General features: G+C 40.9%; 1 protein-coding gene across 1 annotated transcript in view; it reads left to right on the top strand.

Annotated features, from left to right (window-relative positions):
• The first annotated feature begins 1 nt into the window (after window position 1).
• Window positions 2-12,877, top strand: part of CDC123 (cell division cycle 123) — a 32,749-nt gene continuing 19,873 nt past the window's right edge. The window contains exons 1-6 of the mRNA XM_014883108.2: window positions 2-197; window positions 2,095-2,166; window positions 4,012-4,066; window positions 4,871-4,903; window positions 7,344-7,439; window positions 8,185-8,291. Of these exons, the coding sequence (XP_014738594.1) occupies window positions 124-197; window positions 2,095-2,166; window positions 4,012-4,066; window positions 4,871-4,903; window positions 7,344-7,439; window positions 8,185-8,291 (437 nt within the window). The 5' untranslated portion in view covers window positions 2-123. The remainder of the gene's footprint in view (window positions 198-2,094; window positions 2,167-4,011; window positions 4,067-4,870; window positions 4,904-7,343; window positions 7,440-8,184; window positions 8,292-12,877) is intronic.

Raw genomic sequence — 12,877 nt, 5'->3', positions numbered from 1 at the left:
AGGGGGCGGGGCCGGGCCCGGTGCGCCGGCGATGGCGCCGGGCGGCGCCCGGAGCTGCGCGGGAGGTTCCGGGGGGAGCGGGAGCTTCCGGGAGCGGCCGGGCTGAAGAGGAGGAGGAGGAGGATGAAGAAGGAGCAGGTGGCGCACTGCCAGTTCTCCCTGTGGTACCCGCTCTTCAAGGCCGTCACCATCCGCAGGTGTGGGCGGTGAGGGGCGGCGGGGGCTGGGAGAGGCGGTGCGAGCCGTAGGGGAGTGGTGTGGGGTGAGGAGGAGTGCGCGGCCGGGTGGGAGTGGGTGACAGGAGTGTGGGGCGAGAGACAGCCACACTCTTCTATCCTGCCCCTTCCTTCAGCCCTGGTGAGGCTCCTCTGGAGTGCTGTGTCCGGTTCTGGGTTCCTCAGAGCACGAGGGACATGGAGCTCCTGGAACGGGTTCAGTGCAGGGCTACGAGCGTGATTAAGGGACTGGAAAAGCTGAGGGAACTGGGCCTCTTCAGCCTCGAGAATTACAGAATGATTTGGGGTAGGAGGGACCTTAAAGATCATTTGTTCCAATCTCCTGCCATAGGCAAGGACACCTTCCTCTAGACCAGGTTGCTCCAAGCTCCTTCCACCCTGGCCTTGGGCACCTCCAGGGATGGGGCAGCCACAGCTTCTCTGGGGTGCCTGTGCCAGGGCCTCACCTCCCTCACAGGAAAGAATTTCTTCCTAATATCTATCTAAACGGAGTCTCTCTCAATTTGAACCCATCCCCGCATATACGTCACTACAAGTCTTGCTCCATCTTTGCTGCAAGTTCCCTTCAGGTACTGGAAGGAAAAAGAGATGAGCGAGAGGGGACTTCATTAACACATATAAATATATCTAAAGGGGGGGTGCCAAAGGATGGACTTGGTGGTGCCCAGCAATAGAAGGCAAAGGGAAGAAACTGATGCCCAGGAAATTCCACCTGAACATGAAGATTTTCTGTCCTGGGCAGTGGCCAAGCACAGGAACAGATTGTCCAGGGAGGCTGTGGAGTCTCCGTCACTGGAGATATTCCAGAAGTGTCTGGACACAGCCCTGTGCTGTGTGCTCTGGGATGGCCCTGCTTGAGCAGGGAGGTCAGAGCAGATGAGCCCTGTGGTCCCTTCCAACCTGACCCATTCTGGGATTCTGTAGGGCTAGGCTGTGAAAATGAGCTTGTATTGGGGCAGGGTTGGGTGAGATAAAGGGGAACTGTATGGGGCAGAGCTGGGTGGAGGTGGTAAAGGATTGTTTGAGCCATCAGCTGCAGTGCCAGGAGCTGGGGTCTTGTCTCTGTATCCCAAGGGAGTGTTTTGGGAAGCCCTAGGGGAGGCCAGGTATCCCTATGCTCCCTGTTCTCCTGGTGGGATTCCATGCTGAGCATCAGAAGGTGTCCACACTGTTCCTGTTATCCACTTCCTGCTATCCACACTGCTGTTCCTACTTTAACTGTGACTGAGTAGATCCAACCCAAGTGGCCAACTTGATGTTTCTTTGTATTTCTGGAAGCTATAGGAAATCTAAGAAAATCTAAGGTGCTGCTGCAGGTCATGAGATTGTTACAAGAGCTACCAGTAGCTCAGGAAAGTCGAGATAGCTGCCCTGTTGGATCAAAAAATGCTGACATCATGCTGTCAGTAATCAAAGCATTTGATCTTTTATTTTTCTTAGTGTTTAGCAGAGACTTATTTTTTGTAAGTTTAGTGATAGTTCTTCATTTTTAGAACATTAGGATGGCGTATATTGATTTGGATTTCAAAAGAAAAACCTTTAGTTTGAGCAACATGTTGTCTCCTCACAAGCTGCACATAATTTTACTTGGAATTTCTTAGAACTTTGAAGGAGTGGGGCATTTTTGTGCATTTCATCTAAAACTTTTGTCCTATACTTCCCTGGAGGGAAAACGGACATGGCTTTTTTGGGTGAGGCATAAGATGGGCAAAAGAGAATTTTCTTCCATAATGTTAGAGGATAAAACATAATATTGTTGAGGTATGTGTTGTGAAAAAAACAAATTATTTTATTCCACTAGGATTTTATTTTAACAAGTAATAATAAGGTATTAAAGAGATTTTCACATTTCTTCTAGTGTTATACTTCCCCTGCCAGAGAATGTGAAAGAATATTTGCTGGATGATGGAACATTGGTGGTTTCTGGAAGGTAAGGTGTGTTTTCTCCCCAGCTTCCAAGTATTAATGCCATCTTATATTCACAGCAGCGTTTTGTACATACATATTGTATTGAGCATAAAGAGTTTTTAAATTTGACCAGTGTGAGTGCAGCAAACCTCACACTGTGTGAGCATGTGAATGGGCTGACTGTTGTTAGTACAGCTGGATTTGCTGGTGCCTGAAGCAGATCCTAACCCATGAACTACTATTAATTCTAGACCAAGTGAACACAGTATTTTCATTTTTTTTCTCCACCTTTTTCTGGGGGTTGTACCAGTCTGTGAGATGCTCAGCTAGTTTGCATTTGGTTCTGGTTGGGTCCGGTTCAGAGGCTTGACCTGTCCCATGCCAGTCCAGGGGTGAAGTGACATTGCTTGAGCTTAATTCTCAATAAGATAAGCTATATCCAAACTCAGTAATTAGTAACATTTTATATAATCATTGTATGTGGGTAATCCTTGCATATGGCAGAGCTGAATGTCCTGTATGTACACCCATGCCAGGATTTTGGATGGAGAAGAATGAGGTGGATAGATAGCAGGAACAATTGGTAAGAACACAGGCCTTGCTCTTTGTGCCTGTGTAGGATCTCACTGTGTGGTTTCCTTGAGAAATGCTGCATGCACCTTGTTAATGATCAAACTCAGAAACCAGCCCTCACTCCATGATTCCCTAACTGGTAGTTTGGCCCTTGCAGAGCAACCAGTGAGGCTGTGAGTGAAAGGGAGGTTGGTCTGATTTATCAGGTATCAATTTATATAAAAATTGAAGCTGTTTAAATGCCTTGTAAAGATGAAAGGGTTTAATTTTTAATTTCTAAGTTCTTTTTCTTATTAAAGGGTATCCAGAATATTGGAATTGTTTTTTAAACCATTTCGGATCAGAAGTAGCATTGTTATCTGCTTCTGCAGAATTGTGCAATTTATTTAGCAGCAGCTGTTTCTTTTAATAAGCCTTCAGAAAAGCTGAAATTGAGAGTTTAACACACTTAACTGCTGTGTTCTACAATTTTTCTGTCTTCAATGGAGTAATGGACAGCTGTATGATTGATTTCAATTACATTCTTAGGATGTTTGCAGTTAAAACCCCTTCTAAAAACCTTTTTTTCTGAGTTGAATTTTCTTAGCTATAAGTGACTGTGATCTTGCAGTCAAAGCCAAGATTGCTTCTAACCTTCAGTGCACCCCTATCTGGCCTCTAGATCTCAAAAATTCGATTGAAGGCTTAATCCTTATGGAAGTGCATTGAGGGGACTGCAGAAACTCAGCTTGTCTAAGAATTGACTTTTGGCAGGGATGTACATTGACCTTGCCCTGTTTACTACACTCTCCACTTTCCATAGAATCTTCTTTTGTTTGTATGCTGAGTGTGAGGACATTTTCTTTTCAGAGCCAGAAATTCACAGGTCAACATTTGAAACTTCAGGTTTATGAATTTTTACCTGGAAAGGTAATGTGGAGGCAAAGCATAATTTAAATTGATTTTATTTTTTAAAAATTCAATTTATGTTTGTGTCAGAGTACAGTAAAGCTGGAAAAGAATCATTAACAAGGTGTTGAAAAGCTTCAATTATGGTGTTTTAGAGCAAAAACTGATCTGCTAATTTGAAAGAAGCAAAGTGTTCAGGGTAGGACCTAAGCCTAATGCCAGCTGTTTGGTCTTTAGTTCTCACTACTGGCTTCTCAGATTTTTCTCTCCCAGGGTTTGGATTTTGAGGTTTAATCTTATGAAAGCATTTTGATATCAAGAGCTGGAAATGCTGTGGAAATGTAATGGACATGGTCAAGTCAAACTCCAGTGCTTAATTATTTTTCCTGTTAATTTTTTATTTCAGAGAAGATCCACCAAGTCATGCTCAGGAGGGGAGTGATGATGCAGAGGAGATACAGGTCAGTGTAAAATGCAAATTAATGTCCAGACTCCTGAGAAAAATATGAATGTGTAACTTCTTCTGCATAATATATAGGTGTGGAGAGTCCTTCACAGAAATAATTATCATGTGTAGTTGCCATGAAAAACGTAGAATGTGATCACTTATGCTGTGAAGTCAGGGAAAGTTTCAAATATTTCTATGCTCTTTCACAGAAGACTTTTTTTATTTATTTTTCATTTATTGATAATTACATTTGTAATAACAAATGGGGAATGTTGAAATTGAACTTAATGCTGTTTCATGCCCTGAAAAATTAGGAGTACATTTGGAGTAGTTACTTCAATAAACAGTGAAAGTTTCTGAGGCCATAATAACTCGGAAGGCTAGAGGGAAAACACTGAAAAATGTTGTAAGTACAAGGTGACAGAAGGTACAACAAGGAGATGAAAAAGAAATAAAAGCGAAACTAATGGATCATGGATCTAAGGATGGAAGTGCTGGAGCTGAAGACAAGCTGTAGATAGGGACTGAGTTCTGAAATGTCCATCTTTCTGATACAAATCACAATTGAAATATATACAGGTATATTTTTATCAATATGTTAGAGTAGTGCTTCTGCTGAATATATAGTGGTTTTCCTGTATTACTCTACAGACAAAATAATTGCAGGATGGTGATGTTATGCTGTCTGGGCCAGTGATTTCATCTACATGTTGTAAGAGGCTGCATGAATTCTGATGTTCTCATAAATTATGAAGGAATTATGAATTATACACTCAGGAAACTTTGGTAACCTTTGGTTTGTTCTTATTTTGAGCAGTGGTCGGATGATGAGAACACTGCAACACTTAAGGTAAGGAGCTGTAAAAGCCCAGTGTGGGTTTGTCAGCAGTTTCCTTTCTGCAGCCTTGTGATACAAACTTGTTGCTGGTTAGAGATCTCTCTTGCTGTTTTTAACATTTTTCAGACCATTGTAGATGGATGGCAGTGGAGATATCTGTAACTTCAAAAACGTTTTGGTGTCTTAATTTTATTTAACTAAAATAAAACACTTTCCTTCATCCTCAACAATCATACACTTGTTAGACTCTAGGAAATTAACTGCAGTACAGCTCTAAATATAGCTTTCATTTTCACCACTTTGAGAATGTCCAGATTATTTAATCAGACTGGATGCAAAAGAAACGAACCCCCTACAGCTCAATCTTCACAGCTCTTCTCTTGATATGCCATTATTTCTTCTAAGTACATCTCTCTATAATTTTTTTATTTTCCTGTCTCTATGGTCTCCTTGCACGTGGAATCAAGATCATAATGGATGCACACCAGGCTTTCTTGATTTTTTTCTGACATCTTTTTCTGAAATTCGCTGTTGCCCTGTCACTGTCAGGGTTAAAAGGCTTAAGGCACTTGTCTGCCATCGATGCTGTGATTTCAGTCCCTTAGCTCCCTAATGTTCATCAGGGTGTGGAATTGCTCATGTTGGATTAGGTGCCATATAATGACAACCCTGCTTTGAGTGGTACTTCTGATAGCACAGAATTTATAGCCTAGAGTTTAAAACTAATACATTTTAAATTTGTACATACTGATTAATCTTCAGTTCAAATATTTAACCTTTGATAACCTAGAGTCCTTAAATTCTAAATTATTTAAAACAAGGATTTTAGGATCCATCATATGGTTTGCAAAGCTCATGGTAGTGATGCTAAATAAGTAATACCAGAGTTTTGAATCAGATTCTTTTAAAATGTAGAACACAATAAGGAAATACATAATTAAGAGGTATTTACTTGTCAGAGGAGCACAGGGCAAATGACTCTAGTGTATCTAGGTAAGTCTACAGCTTCCTCATGAGGGAAGTGGAAGGGCAGAAAATTCTGTTTTTAGAATAACTTGTGTTAATATTAATGGTTACAAAGCCAGGCATTCAAAATTCAGGAAATGATGGAGTCCAGCTTGTTTATGCAGTTGTACAACTTTCCTCTTGTGTGTATATTTATCCCCTTGTGTTAATCAAATGACACTTTGGTAACATTTTCCCAAGGAGGCTTAGTATGTGCTGGTATTACATATATAGTAGGACTCCTGATTTCTGTCAAAACAAGAGAAGCTTGGACCAGAATGCAAAGGTTTATTTCTTGCAGGAACAGTTTCTAGAATCGACTGAAATTTTAAAAATAAAATTAGAGAAGGTTTTTTTTCAGTTTACCAAGTGTAGTTTCCCTTGGAGACTAGGTAATGTATGAAAGAAAGGTTCAGAATGCTTGAAGTTCAGTCTAGGTCACTGCACTAAAATGTGAGAAGGTTTTTTAAGTGTTTGCATTTGGGGAAGCTGCAGTGAGGAGATGCCAGAATGTATGAGGTTTTTTTATTCACTTGTATGGCTGTGACAGTTTTGTTGTTTAAGAGGCATCAATTAGCTTTATCCTAGAAGTTACTTTTGAATTGAGTTTAAAAATAGACAAAAATAGTGTTCCTATATGCTTCTTGCTATAAATCCTGTTACAGGAAAAATCTTTGGCATATGCTTCAAATCCTTTCATATTATTTTAAAGGTCAGCAACCTGTTTTTTTTCTGTAGCACCACATTCAGGGTAGAGTTTGGAAAAACATGACAAATTTGGGTTATTTTACCTCAATCCTACGTTTTCAATGTTTTTTACAAGGCAAGGTTTTCTAGTCCAACCTTTGCAATTGTCCTCTATTTTGAATCAATGTAATGTTAAGCAGCTACTTTAAGACCTAATTTAAGAGCTGATTAGTTAAAGTATTACTAATATTTTATAAAACTAGAGCTTAAATGAGCAGCTGTCACTCAAATTGCCTATGAATTGATAAAGATACGTTTAATTCTAAAATCACTCTTTAGAAGTTTAAATATTACTGGATCTTATTTGTATACAATAATCTAGCATAAGATATAAACCAACAGGTAAGGACTTAAGATTTGGTTATTTGACTTGTATTTTTGCCAGCTGTTGCAGACTTCTTGGTGGCTGTTACAATGTTTTTGGTTTTCTCCTGAAGTTCATGATACTTGATAGTAATGGGAGTGGAACTAGGAGGATTTTCAGTTTTCTCCGATTGAAAGAATGACAGATTTGATAAAGTGATTTATTTAAGTGATTTTATTATGTGCTATGTTTCTGGGATTCATACTGATTTTCGACTAATTTCTAATGCAATATGTATTTCTAATAGTATTCAGAAGATGACTAAACTTCACTATTAAATATGAAGTAAAATTGTATAAATTGAAATTTATGTTTTTGCTGTTGTTTTTTGTCCAGGCACCAGAATTTCCCGAGTTCACAGCTAAAGTTCAGGAAGCAATAATTTCCTTGGGGGGCAGTGTTTTTCCTAAACTCAACTGGAGTGCTCCAAGGGTAAGAATGCTGACTCCCTTGTACCACTCATCTTGTAACAGATGTTGTCATACAGAATTGTTTCTTTGTTTTCTCTCAATGCTTTGGAAAGAAGAAGAGCCTAGTGGTTCAGATGAAGGAAGAAGTGATACACACGGTAGCATTAAAGTGGTGGATTCTTTAATCTAAGTGGAATCCACCACTTCACTGTTATCTTTTCTATCACTAGATGGTGATGGTGCATTTTTAGGGAGGCTGATGCATGGCAGCACTGACTTTGCTATCTAAAACCTATATCCTGGTCACAGATGGTTTTGTGATGGGCAAGTTCTTCTTGTTCTGGATACTAATTGAAAACTTTACCTGGTATAAAGATGAAAAGTGTCACAGTTTCAAAAAAAGGAAATAAACTTTCCTCTAGTTAATTTTAGGTACTCTTAACTATAACATAAGGATGAGTGCATCCAAATATAGTTGTTTTGTGTTCTCAAGGGACGTTTTGTTCAATCATGGCATTCCAAGAAAGTTCCTGGAAGCAGTAAGGCTTAATTTTGCAAATGAATTTGCACTACTTTCATCAGAGTATTCATAAGAAAAACAATAACAATTTTGTCTCTTTTAACCACTAATGAAGTTTTCCTCGAAATAAATAAAAAAACCTTTTCTGCATGTATTTCAAACGTTGCATAATATTTCAATAGACTTGAAGTTTGCAGTCCCTCCTGCTAATAAAGGTGTATTTCAGGTGATCTCTGTATTTCCTTAGGATGCCTACTGGATAGCAATGAACAGCTCTCTGAAATGTAAAGCTCTCAGTGACATCTTCCTCCTCTTCAAGAGTTCAGACTTCATAACTCGTGACCTCACTCAGCCGTGAGTAGATTTCCAGCAGACAATCTTAATTATATGCAGCTAGAAAAAACCAAAAGCAAACCAGAAAGATGTTCAAGTAACACATGCTACCAGTGTGCTTTGGCACTGTGGACTAAGATTATAATTTTTTTTTACTACCTTTCCAGAGCAAGTCATGTTGTATTCTTGAAATTTTTTCCACCCCTCTTGGTGTTTACTTGTTTCTACCCTCCTTATTGATGCCACTTCATATGGTAATAGAGTGTGACTTTACCTTGTTCTTTTTGTATTTCAAAGCTGTTGAGGTTTGTTTGGCTGCCTGGAAGATGCTTGAGATTTATGCTAACATATTTCACGTATTTCTAGAGTTTGTTCTGAACAAGTTCTTGTAGCTCTTGGAACAAATACATTCCAGCTGACTAAGGATAGCAGTTATGGAGACAGTAAAAATATGATGTGCTTGGGGTTGATTTTTATTTTCTCACATGAAGGGAGTACTTAATTGTGTAGGAATAGTTTCCTCCTGTAGTACCTGCATCTCACTAATTTATGTCACTCATTTTTAAAATACAGCATTTTTCTGAAAGAAAATGAGATTATTGGAGTTGATATTTCTGTTACTATCGTTACTTTTTTTTTCCTCAGACAAGCAGAAGTTCAAAGAAAAGGGGCAATCCATGGCTTGGTATTTGAGATTATTTTCCAGTAATTATTCAATGCTTATTTACATTACAGGATTTTTTAGGAGACTCAGTCAAACGTAGAGCCATTGTTCTAGGTGCCTTGCAGGGGGTTAACAGGTAGAAGTTTCATGTCAAGTGGCTTATGTCTTGATAAAAATTTTCTTTCTGAAGTGTGAAACCAGTTACATTAATGCTGTGCAACTACCTTCTTTTTTATTCCTGCAACTCTAATGAGACTCTCTTCCCTCAGTTTTTGGTACATGGAAAAAAAAAAAAAAAAAGGGCTGTTGGCAGGAAGGCTGTAAGTGTAATTCTGATGTTGGGTTTTACATCATGTCTAACCTGCAATGCAGGAGATGCTGGGGAAGAGACTCAGGAAGAGGGGAGAAGATACTGGAGTGATAAAACAGTTTGGAAAGTATGTTGGGCTTGGGAAACAATTGTGAAGAATGAGAATTCGTGATTCTGGGGTCACAGAGGATGAAAGGAAGGGTAAGACCAACCTTTGTTCTCTATTGGATGAGGGAGGGAACTTAGTAACTGCAGATGAGGAGAAGGCAGAAGTGCTTAACGCCTTCTTTGCCACAGTGTTTAATGGGAAGACAGCTTGTCCTTAGAACAGCTGCCCTCCTGGGTTTGTAGATGGTGTCAGGGAGCAGAATTGTCCCCCTGGTATCCAGGAGGAGGCAGTCAGAGAATTGCTGAGCTGCTTGGATGTTCATAAATCTATGGGACCAGATGGGATCCATCCCAGGGTGATGAGGGAGCTGGCAGATGAGCTTGCAAAGCCACTCTCCATCATTTACCAGCAGTCCTGGGACACTGGCAAGGTTCCAAATGACTGGAAGCTGGCTAATGTGACTCCCATTCACAAGAAGGGTAGGAGGGAGGATCCTGGTAATTATAGACCAATCAGCCTGACCTCAGTACCTGGTCAGGTATTGGAACAGTTTATACCGAGTGCCATCACACAGCACTCACAGGATGGCCAGGCTATCAGACCCAGCCAGCATGGGTTTAGGAGGGGTAGGTCGTGTTTGACCAACCTGATCTCCTTTTATGACCAAGTGACCCACCTGGTGGATGCAGGAAAGGCTGTGGATGTTGTCTATTTGGACTTCAGCAAGGCCTTTGACACTGTCTCCCACAGCATTCCCTGTAAAAGCTGCAGCCCATGGCTTGGACAGGAGCACTCTTTGCTGGGTTAAGAACTGGCTGGATGGCCAGGGAGTGGTGGTGAACAGTGCTGCATCCAGCTGGGGATCAGTCACCAGTGGTGTCCCTCAGGGGTCTGTGCTGAGGCCAGTTCTGTTCAATGTTTTTATTGATGACATGGATGAGGGGATTGAGTCTTTCATTAGTAAATTTTCAGATGACACTAAGCTGGGAGTGTGTGTTGATCTGTTGGAAGGTAGGAGGGCTCTGCAGAGGGACTTGGAATGATTGGATGGATGAGCAGAGTCCAGTGGGTTGAAGTTTAATAAATCCAAGTGCCAAGTCCTGCGTTTTGGCCACAATAACCCTCTGCAGCATTACAGCTGGGGACAGTGTGGCTGGACAGTGCCCAGGCAGAAAGGGACCTGGGGTACTGGTTGACAGCCGGCTGAACATGAACCAGCAGTGTGCCCTGGTGGCCAAGAAGGCCAATGGCTCCTGGCCTGGATCAGGAATGGTGTGGCCAGCAGGAGCAGGGAGGTCATTCTTCCCCTGTACTCAGCACTGGTGGGGCCACACCTTGAGTGCTGTGTCCAGTTCTGTCCCCTCAGTTTAGAAAGGACGTTGAGACTCTTGAGCGCGTCCAGAGGAGGCAACGAGGCTGGTGAGGGGAACACAAACCCTGTGAGGAATGACTGAGGGAGCTGGGGTTGTTTAAAATGGAGAAAAGGAGACTCAGAGGTGACCTTATCACTCTCTACAACTTCCTAAAAGTAGTCAGGTGTGGTTTGGTCTCCTTCTCCAGGCAGCAACTGACAGAATGAGAAGACACAGTCTTAAGTTGCACCAAGGGAAATATAGGTTGGATATTAGGAAAAAGTTTTTTATGGAAAGAGTGATAATGAAATGGAATTATCTTCCTGGGGAGGTGGTGGAGTCACCATCCCTGGATGTGTTTAAAAAAGCACTGGATATGGCTCTCAGTGCCATGGTTTAGTTGAGATGTTAGGGCATGGGCTGGACTCAATGATATTGAAAGGCTCTTCCAACCTAGTGATTCTGTGTGAACAGGGGAGATGAGAGATCTATAGTTTACATGTCAGAGGTGAGTGAATTCTCAGAAGCCTTTGGTACCTTCCCAAGGACCTGCTTGTTATGGTTTCCCCTAATAAGAGGTGGGGCGTTTGGAGGATGGCTTGCTCACAGAGTTGAGCAGTAACATTTTTGTTGTGATGGCTTTCAGGACTGATTCTTGTGGGTCTGAAAAGAACTGCACACTTTGCATCATCCCTTTGTGAATGTTAAATAATATGGAGTTTGTATTTACTGTCCTTGTGTATAAAGAGGTCCAGCAAAAAATACCCAGAGCTCCTTGCAGTATTCCTGTTTGATTAACTGTTTTCGAGTGAGTCGTGGAGACAAGCAAGTGTTCAGCAAGTGCCACTTGATTTAGATGTGACAACTCTTTGTAGAATGAATTGGTTGTACCACCTTCACTGATACTGTAATCAGTGCATTTTCTGTCTGGCTTACTTGTATCAGTGCCTCAGCTCTTCACTTCACCCCCTGCATTCAGCATGGGCTTGGTGGGAGAGGCAGTGAAGACATCCTGGTGGCTGTGGTGTGAGGTTTCACAGCATGGCTGTTGACTTGAAGCATCAGTGGTTTCACCTTAAGTTCACACGAGAACAGTAGTGGCTGAGCAGCCCATAGCAGACACATTCCCTTCTCCTGATCCTGCTGTGGGAGAACAACCTCTTGCAGAAAGGCAACACCTCAAATTCTGCAGGTCCACTCCATTTAGGCTCCTTTCCCAATGTGATAAGACCACCAGACAGCACAACTAAGGTGGTAAATAAGTAAAGCTTATGACATGATTCTGGGAAATCACCTTGGTCTCTGTATATATCTTGTACTTTATGAATATGTCATACTTGATTAAAGCATATATCATTGTCCAGTCTCTGCTTGGTATTTCTAAATTACAAAGTGATTTGTACAGAATGTCCCCAAGCAGTGCAATGATTATTGCTAGATCGGAACAGTGGTCGTCCTTAATTATACCATTGATTAGCTGCCAGTTCACTAGTCCTTAGCAAGCAGAAATTAAAAATGTAGCTGGCAAAAGAACCTGAAATGCTGAACAAATGAAAATTACATACATAATGCATCCAAATCCCTTGGAAGGACTACTTGGAGGGAGGAGAAATGTGCTATATTTCTACTGCATCAATAATACTCAGTATGGTCTAAAGGTTTCTTGCCCTGCATAAGTAACAGCTGAAATGCTGAGTACACTTTTTTTGTTATTGTTGTTTTGTTTCTTGTTCAATTGTATGAACTTAAGTGTCCATGGGTTGCAATATGGTAAACATGCTGCAGTGGCAATTTCTAGATCTGGTTTTTAACCTAGAAATTTAAGCCAGTGATGCAGTATTTAAGGCAAACCACTTTCTTTGCCTTTTTCTTCCTCTCCCATCTCCTGTCTGCCTCTAAACATTGTTCAGGTCAGGGAATGCCCTTGTTATAATTCTCAACTATTTCAAGCAGGGAGAAAATTTCAACCGTGTAATGCTTCAATAAAACTATTAAAAAATATGGACTCAGTGAAAATATACTGAGCATCATTAAATTGCTCTGAGTTTTAAAAGTTTGGATTCTTTCATGATGCTGACACCTTGGTTGAAAAGTTCAGACTAATGAATTATCTTTCCAGTATGTTAATTTTAAATAAATTAACAAAGACTTCAGAGCAATGTACTCATTAAT

This window comes from Sturnus vulgaris, chromosome 5, assembly GCF_052056855.1.
Source record: "Sturnus vulgaris isolate bStuVul1 chromosome 5, bStuVul1.hap1, whole genome shotgun sequence".
In the NCBI taxonomy this organism is placed as follows: domain Eukaryota; kingdom Metazoa; phylum Chordata; class Aves; order Passeriformes; family Sturnidae; genus Sturnus; species Sturnus vulgaris.
The sequence above is the reverse complement of the archived record's forward strand: the minus strand, read 5'-3'. Positions and strand labels throughout refer to the sequence as shown.